General features: G+C 36.9%; 1 protein-coding gene across 1 annotated transcript in view; it reads right to left on the bottom strand.

The window, feature by feature from the left end:
- The window catches only part of BTBD8 (BTB domain containing 8), a 35562-nt gene that overhangs the window by 10107 nt on the left and 1826 nt on the right, over positions 1-23629 (bottom strand). Inside the window, exons 3-16 of the mRNA XM_005482306.4 lie at positions 19720-19970; positions 18740-18857; positions 15661-15750; positions 13495-13575; positions 12354-12450; positions 11645-11733; positions 11338-11440; positions 7106-7288; positions 6202-6339; positions 5067-5196; positions 2504-2565; positions 1178-1805; positions 786-876; positions 75-214 (exon numbers count right to left, since the gene is read on the bottom strand). Of these exons, the coding sequence (XP_005482363.2) occupies positions 75-214; positions 786-876; positions 1178-1805; positions 2504-2565; positions 5067-5196; positions 6202-6339; positions 7106-7288; positions 11338-11440; positions 11645-11733; positions 12354-12450; positions 13495-13575; positions 15661-15750; positions 18740-18857; positions 19720-19970 (2201 nt within the window). The remainder of the gene's footprint in view (positions 1-74; positions 215-785; positions 877-1177; positions 1806-2503; positions 2566-5066; positions 5197-6201; positions 6340-7105; positions 7289-11337; positions 11441-11644; positions 11734-12353; positions 12451-13494; positions 13576-15660; positions 15751-18739; positions 18858-19719; positions 19971-23629) is intronic.

Here is a 23629-nt window from a genome sequence, read left to right as displayed (position 1 = left end):
GCGCAAAAAACCAAACAAACCTCAAAGCTTTGCATAACAGTGGCAGATCATTGAACTGCTGTGTGAAACTTTACCTTGGTTCTTGGGAGAATTGGTAGGTGTGTTTTGAGTCTTCTGCTGTGCTGCAGAACTCATACTCACATTCCCTTTTTTCTTCGGTACAGCTTGTACATTTTGATCATTACACACTTTTCCTGTTGGTTTTTTTGTCACACTGCAAAAAAATCATTACATCCATTATTTCCAGGCTTAGATCTAACACTGTTTAAGTATATTTAAACAAGAAATATACGTGTTTCAATGTGCACACATATATAAACATTGAAAATGCAACCTAAAAAGTAAACTTTTTGAAATAAAAATTAAATATATATCTATATTGTCAATTTATATACAAACATGTATATATATAATGACCTATTTCACAATGTCATTTCAGCTGTCTCCTGTCCAGTTCAATTTAAACTATTCCAGAAATGGTAAGTTTACAACACCTTGTGTAGTCATTAAGTGTTCCAGTATGCAGAATTCTGAATGACCTATAACAATTTAAAAATTATTAACATGCAACAGTCCAACACAAAAGCCAAACCAGTTTTATCTTTACAGCAATGCTGCCAATAACTAACTCAAATTATTTTGCAAATAACATCCTACACACAGCCATTCTCAGAATAAAAAGAACATCTAATGGTAAGCTTAATAGGTCACCTGAAACCTTTCTTCCCAAACTTATACACATCTATGCACACATCTATGTAGCAGCATGTTGCTTTGTAACATACCTGCTTGTTGTGGCATTAGCCTCAAGCTCAGTCTTTTTTTTTTTGGTGGTGACTCCATTTGATACCTTCACAGATACCTTTGTTTTCACTACTGTAGAGTAAATTCAAAGTTAATTACAGAGGGAATGCACTGCACATAAGTACCAAAAAAAATCTAATATATGAAGATCAGTTATTGAGAAGACCATATATGCTAAAATTGTGAAATGTTTACTGTTTTAGTTGGCTGTTAATTGACCAAAAAGTCAGTTTATACTCATTTACAGGGTAAGAATGTAACTCTTAGCAATTTATAGTAGATTGTCTTAAAGCTTCCCTGGCTGGTTTTCAGTGTATGACCAGTCTGAGACCAATCAGAAGAGGACTTTAAAGAAAGAATTATAAAAAATTACCAGTCTGTTTTTTCCCTTCCTCTGTTGATTTATCCTCTTTGGGTTCCTCTGTCTGTTCACCCACAGTCTGGATATCCATGTTTGAATTTGCTGACTTGCTGGAAGCTGCTGCCACAGTCACCAAGGAGGGAGATTCCTTCCCTGTGGTTTTTTTCAATGGCTTTGTTTTGTTCTGCATGCTTGAGGTTACTGTCAGCACTTTAGGTCTGGCACCTGCAACTTTTCCTTCATGGTTCCTTAGTCCTTTGCTGCTTCCTGAATTTTTTTGTCCACTTGCAGATGATGTCTTTTCTATATCTTGCTTGGTAAGCATGCTTTCAGCCTTCACATTTCCATTATTTTCTATTTTTGTCTTTATAACAGCTCTAGCTTTTGGCAAAGCAGCTTTTTCCCCAGGTTTGGAATCCTTAGTAATCTTGGAAACTAATTTTTTGCCATCTTTCCCCTTTACATCCTCATGCTTTGAAGTCTTATTAACAGTGTTTCTATTGGTGGATGCATGTCCAGATGCTCCTAATCCATCAGATTTCATTTTATTCTGATTAGTGGAAGAATCTCCCCAGCAGCCTTTCTTGCCGTGTTGTGCCCGGGAAGTATTCCTTATGCCAACAGATGTACTTTTATTTAGCTAGGAAAAAAAATGGCATCAGAAAAAAACCCAAACAAAACATACTAGTAATGCATGATTTTACAGGATGATTTTAACCATTACCAAACAGTGTATCCACACAGAAATGTCAATATTGATTCTCTCAGGTAAAGAGGAACTCAAACATGGAGAATTAAGTGCATGAAAGGGAATCTTTGTGATACCAGTGTCATTGCAATGTATGCAAGACTGTCAAATCATGTGAAACCCATACTGGTTTTTTACAAATTCATAGTGTAGTTTTGAGTGTGAGTTTCAATAGAAGAGTTGTTGAGGGCACTAATAAAAATTTTTCAGAGCAGGGAGTGTAACAGACTCAGTGCTGTGGTGGCTTGTGATAATAGCAGAGATTCATTAGCTCAGTAGCAAAACATTTGCTCTGGGAAACAGACGAGTTTCATTATGTAGCAAGAGAGGAATGTGAGGTTCTGAACACAAATTCCTGCCTTTTATTTGGGCTCATCTGTTTGAAAATGTTGCAGAACACAGTCTAAGTCCTAAGATGTTTCCAGTAGTCGTTACTGATTCTGCAGAAACAGTTTACAAGAAAATACAGATTTTTCAAAACCAAGTTCCATTAAACAATATGGAAAATAAGTATCAATTTAAACAAATAATAAAAATGGTTTAGTTTGCAATTATCTGAATGTTTTAAATGTTTGGATATAAATGTTTACCTGAGAACTGGTGAATACAGGTTTTTTGCCAAGTCTTCGGTCATCACCCTTGTCAAATGCAGCTGTAAAGGAGTAAGCAGTTTCTTCACTGTTTGGCAGGAAAGGAGGGGGACAGAAATCAAGCCAGCCTACTCAGTTAACATCATGTGAAAGCAGAATGTGGTTCTTTGGGTCCTGATTTACTCTAGAAAGGCTAATTTTGGTGACATGGCAAATGTTAAGTGGAAATACATGGCTTTATGTTTAGAACAAAAAATGTGGGATCTACAATGACATCACATGGCCATAAGCAAGTTACTTAACTCTTCTGTTTCCCATGTCCATAGTAAGACTTTTGTTTATTCAAGCTCAATTCATTTATAGCTAGCAGTGCACTGAGACCTTTAAAAGTGTACAAAATTTACAAAAAGATACTTTCAAATTTAGAGTACTAACAGCTTTTAAGTGTGCTGTTAATTATAAGGTATTTATTTACACTATATAAAGAAAAGATTAATTACATTGAAGTAAATTATATTAGTTTTCAAAACTGGCAAAGCCAATATACCTAAATGTACACAGTAAGGTCTCTCTATAGTGCCTCTTTAGACAGCATGCAGAGTAATGTCATGAGAATTATCCCTGTGATTGTCATGTGGAGTTTTCAGGCAGTGAATGCCTTTTTTTCCATCTGATATACTATGGGAGGAAAGCAGTTTTCAACAAAGCTTTTGAATCAATTGCACTTGTAGAACACAAAAGGGATATTTATAGACACTGTACAGACCCAGAATCGATAGGTTTCATTTATGTCTGCATTCATATTTCAACTGGAGAAAAGGTTTTGCAAAAAATATATTAAAAAATGTAGGCATTCAGTGCCTCATGTTCTGAGGTACTATACATGGAAACATTTTTTTAATGTATAATACAAAAATTCTGCTGAATTCTTGCTAAAGATACTAAAAATAATTTTTATATAAGTCTCTAAAAATCACACAAAAGGTATGCTGAAAATGGCACCCCAGGGATCTAATCCTTTTTCTAGCAATGACTCTGCACATTAATACATACCAATATATTAAGACAAAATCCTTATAAACTTGTGCCTAAGAAACACAAGACAGGCTGTAAATGAAAAAACCACAATATCATCTCTCTTACTTTGGCATTTTTCCTCCTCTATTTTAGCCTTCTAAAGCTATATAGGCTAAATTTCTAGGAGCAAAGCCACCACCAGAAATCTTTAAGATGAAAGTTGATCTAAGATATCAGCATTTCACCTGAAGATTAAAATTTGTCTAGCAATATTGTATGATTGCTTGCCTGTAATTAAAACCAGATAATTAATGCAAACATTTCAGCCTGTTTATATATAAAATATATGCAACTTTAGTCACAATTTAACCTAAAAGAAAACAAAACAATTTTTGGCAATATGGAGTTTGGAAAATTAAGACACACCTCGATTTTAAATATTTCTTTCTATTGAAAGCACTAATGTAAAGTAGCCAAAGCATCGTTCACAATAGGGACACAAGCATCTTTAAAAGTAAACCACCCTAAATGAGAACAACCCACCCTTTTTTCTAAAGGCAACTCCTCCGCTTCTGAAGGATTTTATAATCAAGAAGCAATCCTACCCCTGTTCTACAGAGTAGTATGAGATATTAAATCATGCTTAGAAAGACTGTCACTGCATCTTTCAGCATGTAATTGTGGAATAAAATTTGCATCTACCTCTAGGTATATAATTATGAAATTGCTACTAATGTCTTTAAGGATATAAAAAGGTTCACATCTCCTTTGAATCCAAAGTGATTTGAATTCAGAGCAGTATTTAACATTCTTTTCTTTTACAACACTGTACCGTCAAAGCTAATATTAAACCAGAACCTGAACTCCATCATCAGTTCCACATCCTCAGAATACTCGTGTACTTCAAAACAAAGGAGCATTCAGAACAAAAACTCCTTTTTGCTGGAAGTGCTGTCTGTTCAAATGTTGAGAGCACACCATGCAGCTCCTTGGGGGCTCTCTGCAGCAGCACACACAGGATCACAATGCCAGCCAGCCGAGCAGCCCAGCTCTCTGCATTTGCTGCCAGCGCAGGACGAGCATTATGCAAGAGACCAGCAATATTTATACATCATGGAGAAAACGATAAAGGACAGAAACAGAGTGCAGCCAATGGATAATCTGCTTTGGGCAAATTTAATTCATCCACAGCTCTTATCTCCTTAAAAATGAGGCAGATCAGGTTTTTAATCCTACTGCAGTGTTTTCAGTAATTTAGAGTAGCTGTAAATAAGAATAGAATGCATCTACATGATGGTGGAGGAGTTCTATCATATATACTCCTAAAAAGAAAAGCAGGGAGGACTCTTCACAGAAAATGACTTACTGATTCCCATGTTTGAAACTACCTAAGCATGCCATCATGCTTCTATTCTAAAACACCACTTCAAAACACAAAGCAGCACAAATTTTGCTTCAATTTGTATCAGGCTCCACAATTCCATCTGCATTGTATCCACTGAACAGATTGCTAAAAAATTCTAATGCCGTTTGATGCCAGACATACCTGCTTGTATTTTCTGTTGATGGTCTGGCCTCATCAGCTTCCAGCCTTCTGTGTGACGAACAGCATAAAAAGACTGAACCAGGAAGACCCAGAGCTTATCACGCAGCGCCTGGATCTTGCACGTAAAACCCTGTGTTCAAGTAACAAATCAGCAGCTGGCGAGGGGCATATTGTCATAGCAACCAGTCATTATTCCTTTCAGAATCTACTTACTCCCTAAGCTAGATCAATGATGTCATCACTTATATTTTATAACGGTCTGCTCGATGGAGGTGCTGTTTTTGAAGGATTATTGCCCACCACAGTGATTTTTTCTATAGTTTAAAACCTACAAATTACAGCACTAGTAAACACTACATTGCTCTAGTTGCTCTTTTTTTCCTTTTTTTTTTTTTTTAAATGAACCCCATAATAGCTCTTCACTGTCAGCTGTGTCACAACAAGGTCAAATACTCCAGGGAAAAATAATGTATTTCATTAAATTTTCATTGCTTTGACCAAGTAAATCTGTAATCGCACCAGATTGCAGTAATTAATGTTTCATTTATTTTTTATTCTTTGTCATACTGTTTATGAATTGTTCCCAGAATTAGCCAACCACAGCTTAAATGTCATTATTTAGATTGTATGAATATACACGGTATGTTACACACATGAAGCCTGACACCTCCACCCAATCCAAAAAACACACACTGGATTAAGTGTCAGTCCTTGCTTCAGAGGACAGTTAAAAAAAAAAGGTTCACAAAAAGCAGGGGAAATATTTAGGAAGGAAGAGAATAAACTCTCTTCCCCTGTAAGTTTTAGGTAATGCAACATTTTGCTAAGTTTTTCTCTTATCACAAATTTAAAGTGATAGAAAAGATCAATGGGGCAGTGTTGCCCATAGGACTTACATTTTTAGTAACACACAGGCTTTTTTTTATTGCCAGGATAGGGTTTCTCTTTAAAGTAAACAAATGCCTACGTTTTCTGTACTTCCAAAAGGACCTTGGATTTATGCAGATGCTTTTCTGTCTGATCCCAGTTGCATGACTGAGCCATCTGAGCTCACACCATATCATCTGATTTGAACCATGGCATGAAACTGTACCAGAATAGTTTTTGTACAAGCACTGCACATTTAAGAACCTACCATCTCCTCCACATTTGCGGACTCCAGCAAAATATCCACTGCTACAAGAAGAAAGCAGCTATTTTCATTATTAATGCTTTTTTCAATTGCATTGAAAATTAGTTCTAGGAGGTCAGGTTTGCTGCTCATTGCCTGTGCCTGAGGAAACAACAAAAGGCAGTCGTTTAAAACAAAAGCGTGTACTTTGTATGCAAAAGCATTACCGAGCAGAGAGGATCTGCTATCAAGCTGTGCAGGAGGTATTCCAAAGCTGAGCATCTTCTTTTGTATCCATTCCACAGCCCCACCCCTCTCCAGGCCTCTAGCAAATTATCCTGAGGCCTCACTCAATAACAGAAATCTTAGGAACAAGCACACTGTGGTGAATTTACAGCCCCATGCAACTCTGGATCCAAAGGCAAATTCTTTTAATATTTCCCTCTTTATTTTTTGCATTCCTCTGTATATTATATCATATTAAAAAACATATTTCACAGGAGAAATGGACAGGCTAATTAACAAGCTGGGTGACTAGGTAAGCTCTCACCAGAACCTGCAGCATTGCCACATTTGTGCAACTGATGACAGAAATCAGTACAAGTTTGAGTACACTGCTCATACTCATAATCTGGTAAATCTGGGCTGTTTTTCCAGGGGTCTGAAAGCTTTTTTGAAGCAACACAGACACTGTCCCCCTAAACCAATTGGAACTTTTGCTTAACTGAAGCACATACCCTGCTTTAAAACAAACCTGAAAAAACCCGCCCCAAAACTCTTAGTTTTGGTGGTTTTTTCTTTTTTTCCATAGAATTGTAATTCAAAGCAAAACCTGAGACTATTTTGGTAAATTAGCAGCCTGATCTTTCCAAAATGCGCTATAATTCAATTTATTTGGAAGCATATATGAACTTGAGGGCACTTTTACCTGCAACAAAACAGAGAAGCCTTCACTTTGTACTATGTGCAGGAAGTTTGCAACAATAAAGGTTACACATTCCTCGTGTAGCCGTGCTGCCAAGGCCACAGCTCTCTCTGTCCATTTCACTCGGGGCAGGCTATTGATCAGCCGGTCACTCTCCATCAGACGGAGAGCAGCATTCTTGTGGTTCTTGAAACAGAAACAGAAATTAGCCTGTTGCCAAGCAATTACCTAAAGAACTGCTGATTGTAAAATAGCATCTGATCAGTTACTGAGCTTTTACACAGGGATCCAATCATGTCATTATTTCCCTTATTTAAATAATTGTTGGAGTTTATAATTCTTAATATTATATGTGCCTTTGAAACTAAAGCAGAAACAGAAATCTCTATTGGTTCAGTTTTGCCTGAAGCTGGTTAGTGAAGTTTTAAAGTTTTCAATAGCTTTTACCATATTTTTTCAACTGCGTCATTACATACTGCAGTCCTGAAGAAAAAAAAAGCAAATGTTTGCTGGAGAAGCTGAATAGAGAAAAAGATCATAGGTCACCAAAAGATGTAATATATTCATTAATAAAACTGCTAAGTTGAGGTTTTAGGTGAGTGCGGATGGCCGAGCATTCCAGATACAGAAAAAACTTTTTCATAATTATGAATATTTTTGCTTTATTTAAAGGAATTGGACAACAAATATTTGTCTTCCCAGATGGAGTTCTAACTGAACTTACCCTCTTTGTTGTTTAAAGTTTCTCAAAGAAAAGTATCTGTTGCATTTCTAGTTACCTTTCAAACACACAAACAGAGTTGCTGATATTTATTATCTGGTCTGTGTCTTTGGTTCTTTCATGCATTGCATCAGCACAGTACCTGAGGGCAATTTCTACTGGCTAAGACAGTTACTTGAAAAGAACTTGGAATTTATGGTTATCCACATTAGAATGGCCTGAAAGCTCCATTCAATGTGACCTAGCAGGACACTGATAAATTATGCAGTAACACTTGAAAAAGCAACGATTCAGATAAATATTTGACACAAAAACCCTTAGTGCAAATTCAGATCACAATCAAATTCGTCCTATGCAAGTTAGCAGGGAGTACCTTCTTTGTGCAAATTATAGTTAAAAGATAAAATCTGACCATTCGTTGTTAAAATATACTTTAAAAATTATTTTACTCATCTCTGGGCAAAGTAGGTTTGCTTCTCTGCAGATCACTTAAATGAAGAATTACATATATGCTCATATATGCTCATGGTTTGATTTTGCTCCCACTGGACTCAATGACAAGCTTTCTGAATTGTCTCAAATTCAACCCCTGCTCACAAGGCAATAAGCATTTACTCCCATTAGACACTTCCAGTGAAATATAAAATGCCTTCATTGACTTTTAATTAAATCAGCACTTTGTAGAAGTGGTTCTAACTGAATTTTACTTCTCTTGTTGTACCTTTTTCCTAACCATTTTAAAGTGGAGTCCACTTTACTTATCTAAAAACTCAGTAATTTTCATGCATGAAGTTGAGACCTCCAGGACAGGCACACATAAAGCACCTGGACAGTGCTTTAAATGATACTCCCATTTTAAAGTTTCTGTGTTCATCATTGTGGTCTCACAGGGATTTTCCCATCAACAATCTCCTTTTCTTTACACCTGGATTTTTTCCTCTAAAGGGCTGTCACATTAACTAGGTTTTACATCTCCAGCATCAGTAAATTAAAGGATGAGGAGAGTTATACTGTTTAACTGGGGGTAAATGTTTAAAGTTTTACAGAAGAGAACTCTAGCAGCAGAGAAAAAGGACTGTAAATTTTACAGTAGTCCCTGCAAAATCAATGTCAGACCTTTTCCTCTTCATCCCTCAAGCAGGCTTAAAGCATTTTTGCAGACTGTGAAAAACTCCCCTGGGAATTTCACCAGTTTTTGGAATGGGTGTCTTAAATGCTGAAAGGAATGCTCGCCAGAACCGTTCTCTGGGCAGTAGAGGCTTATGCTTTATCATTTAATTTTGTAAATCTAGATGCTTTCAAGACTTCAGTCCATAAAATACCAGTGAGTCTTGCAAAGACACACCAACACAAATTTTAAATCCTTAATATGGGAACTAAAATCCACTTTAGTCCAAACTGCAAAAACCTTCCAGCGAAGCTGGGTACACAAAGGGGGCAGTACCAAGTACCACAGTGCCATGGCTGTTCTGCAAATGCTGGCAAGTTTGTGTATTTCAACACAAACTGTGACCACAGCATCTTTATTGGTTAGAATAAGCAGAGGGGAAGGGAGGTCTGAACATTCACCTTTCAGCTGTCCCAATAGCGTTGCACAAGGGCCTAGAGAAGGACCTAGAACTGTGTCTACATGTGCTTACAGCTACAGTACACACCTGAGGTAGTTTGGAGCTGGAGGTGGGTGGTGGTTTAACTAAGAACAGCTGCAGATCAGAATGAACTGCCCTATATCTGAAAATGTTACTTAAAACTTCTCCAATTTTCCACTATGCATAATTGCTATGTGTATATCCTAGGAACAGCCCAGTATGCTGATATAATACAGTGGCAGAACACCCAGCATCTTGAGATACTAGACATACTCTTCAGGTGTTATGGCTGCCATCTTGATTCTGTCAGATTGATGCATTGTGGTAGAACTGTTCAGGTTTTATAATTGTGGATATTCTCAAACTTCTCTTGACCACAGAATCACAGCTGAGCTGGAAGGATACCCTCACAGGTCATAATTCCAACTCCTGGCCCAGCACAGCACCATCCCCCAGAATCCCACCCTGTGCCTGAGAGCATTGTCCAAACACTTCTGGAGCTGTGCCAGGCTGGTGCTGTGACCCCTGCCCTGGGGAGCCCGTCCCAGCGCCCAGACACCCTCCAGGGGAAGAACCTTTACCTGACATCCAACCTAAAGGCACATAGCTCTGCAATCTGTCATTTTTCAGGCTTTAGGTGCTACTCCTAGCTGACCTGCTGGCCTCAGCACTTAAAGTACTTCATCACACAAATCCTGCCAGTCCCAAGAAGGCTTCCCAGCCCTTTCAGCACGGGGTAGTTCTTGGCTAGAACCATTCAAGAGCACAACTCTTGAACCAGGGCTATGTTTGACAGTCCATGGCCACACCAGAGCTATTAAGTGTGGGTAACACGGTAGCACAGACACAGGGACAAGGACTTCAGCATGAGATACATGTCACATATTTAGTTGTTAGGTTGTGTGCTAGAACCAAAATCATGCTGTGAATGTTACCTGAGCTAGTTAGATTACATTTTGTTTGTGACAATCCACATTACAGTTACATACACAGACAGTCATGTTTGGCAACAGCTCTCCAGATTTACCTTTATTGCTACATACTGTTCATCTATCTGTTACAATTCAGTGTATTTACAGGCTGAGGACTTGACCAAATATCTGTTAACAGGTCTAGTTCAAATCAGTTACCTTAAGTCAGCTCTAAGCATAGTTCTATACAGAAATACAATTAGAAAATACTTAAATTTAGGCAGGTCTAAATTGGAACAATGTAAGTAAGTGCTACAAAAAATGAAAGCTGAGCTTTAGGGGGACCAGTGTAGTACTGTTATCTGAGAAGTGAAAGATATGGATACCATACTGCTACTTTGTTTTGGTAAAGTCAGCCCGCCTGTAAACAACTTATGATCCCTGATAGCCAGGGACCACCTGAGATCTGAAAAAAAATGAAATTAATTTTTTTCAAATTAGAATACAGGCAAAGATGAGAAGACAATCACAAATGATGTATGCCACCACATAACACAGAAATTCATACAGTGATTTCCTGTTTCTCACTATGCAAATACAGAATCAGAGAATGACAGGATGGCCTGGGTTGAAAGGGACCTTACAGGTCCTCTATCCCAGCCTCCTGCTGTAGGCAGGGATACTTTCCACTAGACCAGGCTTCTCAGAGCCCCATCCAATCTGGCCTTGAACACTTGCATAATGTTGCATTATAATGTCACAGTTGTGTTTCATAAACATGTTTTCTATTACTATGGTGGACTTGGATGTCACTCGACTGTGTATCATGAAGCATAACAATGACATTTCACATCAAAATAGTTTTTAAAATTGTTATTTTAATTGGAACTTTTACATAGTATAAATGTACTGCAAATTTAAGAAGCTGTATTTATTATCTCCTAAATTACATTGTACAGCTAAATAAGGAAAAAATTCACATTGCTCTATTTTTCTACAAAGCACACTACTTACCAAAGAGTTAATCAACATAACAAGACAATTGTTCTGAAGTTCAGTAGGTAAATTGGCAAAGCTTTTCTCTGAAAAACATCTTGCAAAATGTTTTCCTACCCATCTGTTGAAAAGAGAGCCATTCTTAGGTAAGGAAGATGAAAAATGTTCTATCTTCACTTGTTAGCATAAGTGATACCTCTAAAGTATTGTGAAGAAAAAACATTTAAAGTGTAGACATTTCATATGCCAAAATAAACCCTATCTTGCAAAATAAAATAATTTCAACAGAAAGCAGATAAAAACAATTTTATTTTATTTTACTTACTTCATGCAAGCAGCATATAGGTTTTCCACTCCCAATGAATGAGCAATAGCCATGCATTCTAGTACAGGTTGCTGTTTGCCAGGAACAGGCTAGAGTTGTTAGAAAATTATCACAGTTATTGTACATTTGATTTACAGAAACTATATAGAAATACCAAATCTTCAGTTCAAAGATTCAGAAGGAATGTCAGCTGCCATGGTATTTAAGTTTGTTTGCCTTTATGCAGTCATCTATTTCCACATGTCAGTAAAGCAGAATTCAGCCTCATGAGCCTAATGTGTGGAAATGCTCGATTCTAAGCAGGTGTTTGTTTTAAAACCAATTTTAATTGAACAGACTTTATTTCTAAACACATGCCCATGAAACAAGATAGGCAAATATATAGCATTTCCACATGCCCACCAAGAGCAGTTACATTTACAGTAGCACATATTAAACTACCCTGAGTGTAATTTAGTACATGGAATTAATCATGTGGAATACTGCTTTTAATCAGCTGGGGTTTCCAAGTGTCTATAAACAGGTGATGATATCACAGGCCTTACTCCCACCTGTCCCAGATTCACACCTGAGAACAGGGACTGCTGACTTCAGCCAGCACCTTCATCGTGTAGTTCTTACATATCTTGTCACTATGATTTCGTGTTAAACAATAGATTTGAAATTCTCAGGCTCTGTAGCTCACCAAGTAGCATGAGAAGTGACATACCTTTTGGAAAAAATTGCAGTAATCTCTTTTCAAAATGTAGATAGCTACTCCTTTTAGTCCATCCAGCCCATACATGTCTGCAATGCTCAACATGTGACTGAAGAGAAAGCAGTAGTGACAGGAATTAAAAATCCTTGTGATATATGAATTTTCCTTACAGAACAATTTACATGCTAACTTTACCTCTTGGTTCAATCAGAACTTACTGCAGAAAGAGACTGATAACCAAGTGTTATATCAGTGCCAAAGAATAATCTTCAAAGCAGAAACATACATTGACCTAATAATAACCTGCCAGCCATGGAGTTCAGCCTGTATAAAAACAAGCCTCAGTCACTAGCCGAGACCTGTTTAGAAGACTCTCAGTTTCTCTATTTTAAGGACAGCAAATGAAAAAAATATTTGTGCCAGTGGGGTTTTGTAGGGTTTTCCCCCAAGATTACATAAAATGTTATTGATGACATTCTTAAAAAAAAGAGTGAGCAAACTATTAATTATTTTATATAATAATCAATACCATAATTTTACTTTCTATATCAATTAATTAGCTAAACATTGGTATTGGGACACATTATAAACAATTCCATATTTTTAGGAAATGGTAGCATTTTAATGTTTAGTGGCAAGAGTTCATCACCTACTATATAAATGGTTACAGAGAATAATTCACAAATTTCAGATTTTACTTCACTAAAACAGGATTATACATAAAACAATGATTAAAAATGATCCCAGAAAAAAATGCCAAGATTTACATTAGTTCCTATATATCATCATTCATGGATCTAAGAATAATTCACCTTTTCATCACCTTGAGAGATTATTCAAAAATAAATTAAAAACATTAACTATCATGTACTATCACACATTGTATATATATATTGTCTGAAAACTAAAAGGAAGGTACAGGCCAATTGGGGATCATTTTGGTATGAAACATCATCCTGTTTTTCACTCTCCTCATAGACTATTCCAAAACCAGCTGGCACACCTTTTCCAGTAGCTGTCAAATAAATAAGATTTTTTCAACAGCTTTTTTTTTTTTTTTGAGTCTTCCTTTTGATTTTTAACTGAGAAAATACAGAACAATCAAATGAGCACAAACTAAAATTAAAAAAGAATAATAAAATTTGACATATACCCAACATCAACTTCATCTGGGAAGTCCAAAGTAGCTCCATATATAGAATGCAAGACAACATTCATTTCTGCATGGCTTATGCTGCAAAAAAGAATGAAAAAATACAAATAAAGACATGCCCATAATAATATGCATCACATTTCTTAGCCAAAGGAAGTTGGCAAAAAAGCTGATACATCATCCAGCTGCTCTGTGAATGGAAGGCAAATGATCAGATAAAATTAAAGCAATAAGATTTTGCAATACAGAAGTATCTAAATGGACTACACTTGGGGTGAATTTAGCTACTGAATAGATTTGCTGAAACTTTCTAACACTTCTGATCTTTAAAAATAAGCAATAAACAGACTAATACTAATAACTATATTATTTACATTGATAATATAGAAGGATTTTTTCATCATTGCCAAGCTCTTTACCAGCAATAAATCAACTATTAACTATATATTTTAAAATTTTTTATTATAAGTACTCTAAGTCTTTATTTTGTGATACATTTTGTTCATGCAACACTAAAATATATATTTAGTAGTTTTATTACAATGCTAAGTAGAAATGTTCCTCAGAGTATTTAGTGTTTATTCAGATTAAGAAAGCCAGCAGGCCTACACAGCAGAGTTTGCATCCTTTCCCAGTCCCAGCATCCTAATGCAGAAAGGCCTCAATGATGGACACGATCTGAACAACACATACATTTTTGTGTGGAGTCTTCAGGACTCACAAGTGCTGTGTGCATTGGTGTAAATGCAATATTCATGCAGAACTAAGACCCTTTAAAACGTCAGACATGTTGAAGCAATTGACATGGGTGACTAAAAGGGAAAGAACCCAGCGCTGCAAACGCAAAGAAGCAAAATCAGCACAGCTGTCTCCCTGCATAGCAGCACACACAACAGCCATAAAGGCAGCGAGGAGGAGTTTCCCCACAGCCTTGACAGCTGTTACCTTAAGCAAAATTTTCATTATTTCAGAGTAAGCCATATGTACTTCATTTATAAGTGTTGTAGAAAACAGCACAGAAACCAGCACTAAGCAGAAAAGTGAACTGGAAAAGGTGAAATTATGCATATGACTCATAATAACAGAAATTATGAGACATTGGCATGAGAACACTCTCATATAAGGATTCAGTACTTCTCCAGAGAATGCCTCTACTGAAAAATAAGGATAAAATTTCTTAACCACAGAGAAATCAATTACAGAGAGGTAAGTGCAAACACCAGAGTAATTGGTGACTATCAGCCTCTAAAACACCATAAAAATGAAGGAATAAATTAAATTGCAAATATATTGCTTTATAAGGATTTGGAATTATAACCAAATCAACACATAACCTTTATGATGTTGCAGCAGCATTATTACACTGCCAGGAAACTAAATGAACATTTAAGAAAGTATCACTTGGCCAAGAGATTTTATATTTACACAAAGCAGTTACATTTTGCAGCACTGTAAGGTACACAAATCTTTCTGAAGAAAACTGAGTCAACCAACATCCTGCCTGAACAAAAAAGCTAACATGTACATGGATCAGTACTCCTCTGCTTTTAAAGGAAATTGAATGTATTTCAATAGAGTTTTCTGATACTGAAAAGAACTCTAACCTAACTACTGAAAAGAACAGTCCCCAGCTTATCTGTGAAGTCTTAAGTATTCATCCTACAGTGACAGCTCCATTATTGTCATGCAGAAAGCTATGGTGAACAAGCCCACTAGATAAAATTGCTTTAGTGTATGCTGCTGAAATATCATAATTAAACACTATTTAGGAAATGTTATTTATCTTTACATAGTAAATATACTTATTGTTCAAATAAGTAGGAAAATACATTGTTCAGACACATTTCATGACGTGTACAATAAGAAGCGAAAGAAAAAAATTTTCAAGAAGATTGTAAAGATTAAAACATACTCTACACAAAAGGATTAGTGCCCCTCTGCTGATGAAAAGGACTTTTCTGAATCATCTGACAATATTAACAAATACACTACACGCAGAGTTCCATCCTGAAGTCAGAACAGTACTCAGGAAATGTATCAGGCTGGAGAAAAGTGTCAAGGCATATTAATCTTCAGCGCTCTGTTCACAGCACAGTTGTTACATATTTGCAGTGATTGTAAATTGCCTACCTTTGCCCCCACACGACTTGCAGAGACAACACTTACCCTTGAAGAGTGATGTGCTCTTGAGAGCTCTCAGCCCAACTTCCACTCAGCATGGCAGCAAAGTAACTAGATCTGGCACATAAAATGGCCCTGAGAGAGGAAAAGTAAACATTATTCCAGTACATACAAATATTCAAGATGAGACTCTTTGATAACATTGACTTAAATCTTTGCCCTTTATGCATTAAGGTGTCAGCTGTGTACTGCATGCCTTTTCTCCCAGTATGTTTGGAATTTCAAAATATGCTACAGAAAAAACCAAACAGCACTCTATAAAATTTTCAGTTAAAGCTTGTTTTTAGTATGACTTTGAGATTCACACAGAGGAAATCTATTACCACAAGCATCTTCCTTTTATATAAAACTTCACATTTATTTCTCCTGCTTTATTTACCAAATCAGAGTAAATAACAGTTATTAAATAAAGTAAATAAATAGTTTATACAGCCCCATTATAAATAATTATATCCTGACCATCTTAAATTCTTCTATTACAAAATGTGTATTTATCAAAATGATAAGTATATAATGTCATGTATTCAGAATTTTCTACCCACCAAATTCAAACAAAACTTGCTATTAGCACATGCTGGGACAATAAGATGTGTTTTAACAACAAGAGCTGTCAGCTACTTCTGTTCACACTTAGTGCCCTTCTATATTTAAAAGGCATATAACTGGCCATAACAGGGCTAATTCAGTTTACTACTACATCCATAAAAGAGAATAAAGAAACCCCAGAGCTGCAGTCTGTGTAGCTCAGTGTCTCTATCAGTATCAGTGTTCCAAATACCAGGTCAGAAGACCTTTGCAGCAGGGCTCTTAAGGTGGAAGTGCAGTGGCAGAGAGGAAGACAAGATAGTGGATGAAAACTGCTTTGTGATTTCAGTTTTCCATATCCACACCAGTTACAGTGTTAGCCTTTATGTACCTTATCAGGCTTACGACAGCCACAGATAATATTCTCATAAATAGAATTTTTTTCATTACACTTTTATTTCTAAAATTAGCTTATGTCATGTATTTCCTGTGGCAGAAAAAGCAAAACATTATACTAGGCTTGAGAATCCTTTCTGTTACATGTATTTGTCTCTTAAAATGTTTCTGAGCACTCTCATTTTGCATAGGAAGAGGCATGAAGAATACTATTTATGGTCTCTTATACAGTCATTTTATATCTGTATTCTCTCATCTCTCCTCCCTCCTCCTGCTTCAGAAGTCTCAATACTTTAAATTAGAAACTTCTCGCACATTCCTCCTGTGAGTCATCCAGCAAAAATAATAACAACAAAGCTTTTACTGAATGCTTCATATCTTAGTGAAATACATCCACATGTAAATGGGTATTACATCTTAACCTGAAGTGCATGAAATTCTAGGTACACACACAATCTTGCTTTAATAAGATACAATAACAGTATCATAGAGATAGGTAATACACTTATCTCCAGTTTTTTATTCTGTTAAAAATAAATTTTAGTAATGAACAGTGATCAGTCAACTTCAAGGGCATAATTAGAATTGTTATTTCAAAACTCATTTTAAGTAAGACAGGAACTCAGCAGAATATGGACAAATATGCAGTACCTAAATTTAAATTTTATCAGCATATATTTATAAAGTACATGGAGATACTAAATTATTTTGAAATAAATTTCTCTGTGCTTTCCTACAGTGACGGTTGGTGCCAGTTTTATTACCAACCAAATCTGACTTGCTTCATGCAGAGCTGTGTAAGAATGCAACACTAGGAAGACAAACCAGCAACACTGAAGTCTATTGGAAGTTGACAGGACTTCATGAGACGGTAAGGAATACTGACACCAGTGGTGGGAGACTCTGGGGGCCTAGTCTGTCTCCTGTTTGAGAACTTAAAAAAAACCCCTTACAGTAAGTAAATCATTGTGGTGCTTTTGCCACAATGAAATTGAAAGTTCCATTGCCCTTATTAGCTCCTACTGTTCACATGACCCAGTGCTAAAACGAGCTCAAGTCCTGTGCCTGTTTCAGAACACCCTTGTTTTCTCTATGATTTACTGCTGTATCTTCTGATGCTAGTTAAACTAGATACATAGCTCCAGGCAGTAAGTGGCCTAAATTAAAGCTCTGCTGATAGAAGCTCTTTGTTGCAGTATTTTTTCTGCATTAAAGCATTTGTTTTTCAAACTTATGTATCTGAGAACATATAATGTAGACCAGAAGAAACAAACATTCTTTACTACACTTCATCCTGAAAATGTAGCACATATCCAAATACCCACACAATTGTGATATACCTTCTCTAAAGATACTGTAATGTCAGTAACAAACTGTCCCTCCAGTTTTGTGTTGAGAAAGTACTAAAAGTAATGGAGGGTTTTTATCGTCCCTCTCAGTTACTTTATATACTCAAAGGGAGCAAAATACAGGCTGTCTAGTTTGCTATCTCAAATGTAAACAGACTTATATCAAAGGTACAAGGAATGGTACTGACACTTTAATTTGCTTTCCCAAGCCACAGGAGTACAATAAACCAAAGTTCTTAAACGGTCTTGGACTTTCAATCTAGGAAAGGCTCCTGACAATCTTTACATCTACATAACTGAAGTAATGAAAGTAAAACCAGATTTTGTATGCACAGTTTCTGAAGAGCCAAAACAAAAATTAGTGCTCCAGAAATTTTCTGCCTGTATGGAAATTTTATTCAGCATTAGTAACTGAATAGTTTATTAGTAGATTTTTGTTTTCTTTACAGATCACAGTTTTTAAAAATTATTTTGTTATTCATATATATATATGTATATATAGTTAGGAAAAAAATCTATAAGTATTTCCATAAGTATTTGCTCAATATATGAGATTACAGTGGCAATCTTAAAACTACTAAAAGCACAGTTGTTTTCAAAATAGTGGCAGTTGATGATAAATTATATTCATTAATATCAAAGTACAGCCACTCCACACCTAAGACCTAAAACCTGTAACAGCTCACAGCTATAGAACAGCACCAGCAAAAGCTTCTTAGAGATAACAGTAATAGCAGCATTTTATACCAGATGGTTATTGATTGAAAAACTCTTTACTGTAAATACTTATGTACCTGTGAGCTTGAAAATTTTTGCCTTCTACGCAAATATTAATATCAGGGCAACAGCACTTCTTGTAGAGCATCAATAAGTCTTCTCCTAACACAGATGCAGTTTCTACTTTGGAATCACCTGCATATAGGGAGAAAAAGCTGTTTTCACTTGGTCAGGTGTACAAGAGACTATTGACAGTGCACAGACAAAATATTTGAAAAGAATCTGACCTAATTAAATTTTTTCTTATAGCATATTCAAGCTTTTCCCTGAAAAGTTCTCCAAACATCACTTTTTACTTCTTATTTTGACTTATCAGAAACTTGACCAATGCTCCCCATTTGGTATCTACAGAAGAGCTACAGTTACTCTTTCATAAGGTCATGCACCCAGTTCATTCTTTTCTGCAGAGGTCTGGCACCTCTGCACTGAAGAAGAGCAGCCCCTGCGGAAGTCTGGGGAGATGCAGTGCCACAGGTCCCACCTGAACAGATGTGCTGCTCCAGCCCTGGCACTGACTCAGCTGGAGCAGCCAGCACCTCTGGGCAAGATGCAGTTAAACCCTTCCTTGTATGATTTCATTCAGAGCTGTACTATGGAAGATTCTGAAAAGTTCCAGAACCCTCCTAAAACAGCAGTGGAACCAGTGCAATTTGCTAGGGAAGGAAAACAAGGGAGTTACTCTGCTATGCAGAAGTCCCACATGGTGAAGAGTGGAGCTCACTGTATTCCAGGGAAAAGACAGGACATGGTGATGGCCATGCCTGGTGCCTGGCAACTCCAGATTTATTACACCCCACACAGGCTTGGAACTGTGCTTGCCTAACTTCTGCAGCAATTCATTTCTTCAAAGTGTGAGATCATGAGGTGGACCACAGAAAAGAATATCCAGCTGTGCTGTAATAATAGTTTTAATTTTGCCTGCATTTTTACAAGTGTAGAACTATTTGAACAATTATTTAAAAGACAAAAAGAGGAAAAAGTGCAATTCCAAACCTACCTGCAGCAGCTTTGTCACTTTCTGCATCAATGACAGCTTCTGGAATTTCTTTCTCAATACCAACCAAACAAACAACTCCTTTCTGCACAGCTCCACTTGGAGTAGTCTGATTAACTGGTGTTCTTTTGCTTTGTCCAAGACAATTTACATTTTGTTGAGCGTTATGAAGAGTAGTAGTGTTGCTTTCTTGTATTATCGTCAAAAACAGCTCCTCAATTTCTTTAAGATTTATATCAGATGAATATAGAATCCTAGAATATGACACTGATTTTTACTCTCATGATTTTTCAATTGAAGAAAACAAACAAAAAATTACATTTTTAATCTAACAAAATTCATGACCAGAAAACAAAGAATTGGACTCTCTTGTGCTTAAAAAACCCAACTTTTATAAAAATCTATCTCTGGAAAACTTATTTCTGCAATTGCTTGAAAAGCATAAACAAGCACCACAAAATACCAAAACCATCTAACACCAAGATTACAGTAAAAAAATCATAAAAAATGTATAGAGATAGAAATGAATAGGAGAAATAAATTTTAATCTCAAAGGAAGCACTTAAAGCACAAAAATTTGCAGTTAAGATTACCCAAGAACTTTCACTTTGCCTATCTAGTAATTCCAGCTTCCCACTTTCCCATCTGTTTCACCAGCTTATTTTTGGCTCAGGATCTGGAAAGGCTAACAAAGCCTGCAGTCTGTGACTGCAGAGATCTCACATTTATAGAAACATACTGCACTCCAGCACAGACAACACGTCTTATCCTTGGTTTCATACCATCTAGATGAAGTTAGCAAAGTTTAACAGAAGAGCTACAGTTCCTTTGGATGCAGCAGAAATATCCAGAGATCTGCTTTAGTCACTCACTCCGTGGCAAAGAGGCTTTTTTGTTAATACTCAGATAACAGTAATTTGAGTGTGTTATTTGAACACTGTACTCTGACAGGGCAGAGAAAACATACAAAGAAATCATCTTCATTCTTGAGTCCTGTATTTAAAGGATTGAGATAGGTAGCATTTTTTTGGTCTATGTGATACAGGTCCTGACCAGGAGAGAAGAAGAAATAAGAATGTAGGGAATAAGAACGTTAATATTTTGTTTAATTTTGAAAGCACGCATCAGGAAAGGATGCAACAGGAAGAATAAGATTTCACACGGAAAGAGTAAGATCAGTGGACCCTTTTCACATGGGATTTTAAGGTTGTTGTGTATCTATGTGCTTTCAGGACTCCTAACCTATGAACTGACCATCTATTGCTTTTCAGATATAAAGTGCTTCCCAACCTAGCACAATAATAGCAAAAGGGAAAGACAATTAAAAACATCTGTACTGTTGATTCCCTTATGCCCAGGAAAAAGAACAGTTGTGCCAAAAAAATCCACCTGCAAGCACCACAAAAAGCCCTTTATGCAGCTGATCGGTTTTCAAGTTCCATGAATCAGTCACTTCGAGAAGATACTCCTTGCATGGTAAGGTACACCACATCAATAGGCACAAGGGATAAAAGGAAAGGACCATATCAGAACAGTCTGTATAAGCTACAAAATTCCAAGAAGATGTGAGGCAGGGCTATTCTTCTGAAATAAAGTGGTCTGCAGCCATAACCCCCTAGGGGCAATACACAAGCATCGATATTAACGGTACGATTGCTGAGGTGTATACACAAAGGAATTCAGTACACATATGCATAACTCAGGTTTGTTTCCTCCAAAACACCCATTATCCAATGGGGGCTATGGTAATCCAGCAACTGGAAAACTCATAGACAATTTATTTGGAAAAGTATTTTCCTTTTTCACTACTTTATAATCCCGTGTTATCCAGTGGAACTCTAACTGGGAACTGTATTTAAAGAACAAATATTCACAAACATTCTATTTGGCATAACTTGTTTATGAAAATCTCTCATGGAAGAGAATATCATGCTGGAAATAGTGCTAATCCACCACTTCTGTAGTGTCAGTATGATGCTGTGTAATTTTTACAGGTACCCCACCTTATGGCTTGAGGTTTTTTCCCTGTACACAGAAAAGAATCTGATAGACATGAGCAACAGTGAGTTTGCAAGAGGTGTGGCTAGGTGGCAGATGAAACAGGAACAGGGTATCTGTTGTATTCCTAGCAGTTACTATAGCTGGAGATTTTTTATGCAGAGGAAAGGTGTGCATACACAGACTCTATGGAAAGAAGTTATTGCCATCATACTGTCCAGAGGTTACCTTCTAAAAGGTTTCTGCCTGCACTTAAACAAGATGTAGCATCCTTGTCCTGCTTGGTACAGAATTCTGCAAGCATAACATGGTCAAAGGCTTGGCTGGTCTTTAAATCAACTGCTGGTATTGCAAACTAACCCCTGTGGCAGTAACTGTCACAATGACAATCGTATTCCTTTGTATTTGATTGCTTTTTAACTGGATCTCACTGTCATTAGGTCCTTCTCTGTCCTTCCTAGTATCAGACCCTCTAACAGAAATATTAAGAGATAATATCTAGATTTTTATTGCTAAAGCAGTATTTTGTCCAACTGCAAGCGAAAATAAAAAGCAATTTGCCTCTCAGCAGGCAAGACAGTAATGATCTGTGACAGACAGCCATCCTTCAGGGATGCTGAGTTTCTCTTCTTGAGGCACACTGCAGAACCTGCCTAGGCAAGCATCTCCAGCCATCAATGTACTGGCAACTGCTGATGTTTTTCTAGTTGTGTCCTGAAGAATGACAGAAGGCTATTAGAGGGCAGAGTGAATATTGCATTAATTTCACCTGGGACAAATGTAGCATGCATAGTGTCTTCTGGGGACCAGAAGTTTCTTCCTGGTGTCCTCAGATAATGCAAGTGTACAGAGGGAAACAAAGCACTGCTCAGTTGCTCACCTACTTCGTGCTGAGGCTATGCAGAAAAATCAGCATGAAGTTTACTATGTCCTGTCTCCTGCTCCAAACAAGAGGGAAGAGGAGCTGCACAGCCTTCAGCACCCAAGTGACACATGGCCCACTTCAAGTCTCCTGATGAAGGGAGACAGAGGCCCACAGGAAGCATGCATCACTGAGAGGCAGGCCAGATATAGCTCGTGAGAAAATAAAGTCCCCAAATCCCCATGGAAAGATAAGTCTTACTTGGGAAAATAAAAGCAATAAAAGAAGCTGAATACAAACAGGAAAAGGAATGAGATTTTGTTATAGCTTTGATGAACTCTGCAAAACTGTTACTAGTATTCTCCTTCTCCATATATACAAGAAACCAGAACTTTCGTGGAAGAAATAACTTTATCTCAAGAGCTCAGCTGCAGCTACAGGTCTCTGTTACAACTCATCATGGCAGTTTACATGCTCCAAGAACCAGGCTGGCTTCCAGTACAACTAAAGCTCCAATTTAAGGCACTGTTTTGCACTTATGAAGATCTAATTAATTTGCATCTTAACAACGAGAAACCACTGAGATTCAGCAGCCACTGATATTACTTGATCACCTGAACAATGGATTAGGCTCTTTTCAACCAATCCTTTCTTTGGTCCAAATGAGTTCAAACTTCAGTGCATTCTGTAAGCATCAATCTCCACAGAATGTGCTAGGTTAGAGGATTCAAAAGGTGAAGTACCAAACAGCACTGAAAACTAAGTTAAGAAAAAGCAATTATCTTGCAAAGCACACTTCATACACAGCTTAGAACATGTAGGGAGCTCATGTGAAGATTCTAAACTCACCGTGAAAAGACACAAGGTTTACAATTAGTTGAGCTGAATTTAAAGGTGTTTTCCAATACCATGCTTTTTGGAGAACATGCAGAACTTCCTTGCCTTATAGCAAACCCAGACAAAACTGAAAGCAAGTATCAGTGACATATGAAGTGCTTACCATTAGGAATACAAGCCCCTGATATAACAGTATATAAATAATTATTCAGAATA

This window comes from Zonotrichia albicollis, chromosome 8 (genome assembly GCF_047830755.1).
Source record: "Zonotrichia albicollis isolate bZonAlb1 chromosome 8, bZonAlb1.hap1, whole genome shotgun sequence".
Classification (NCBI taxonomy): Eukaryota; Metazoa; Chordata; class Aves; order Passeriformes; family Passerellidae; genus Zonotrichia; species Zonotrichia albicollis.
This window is presented reverse-complemented; position numbering and strand designations above follow the sequence as displayed.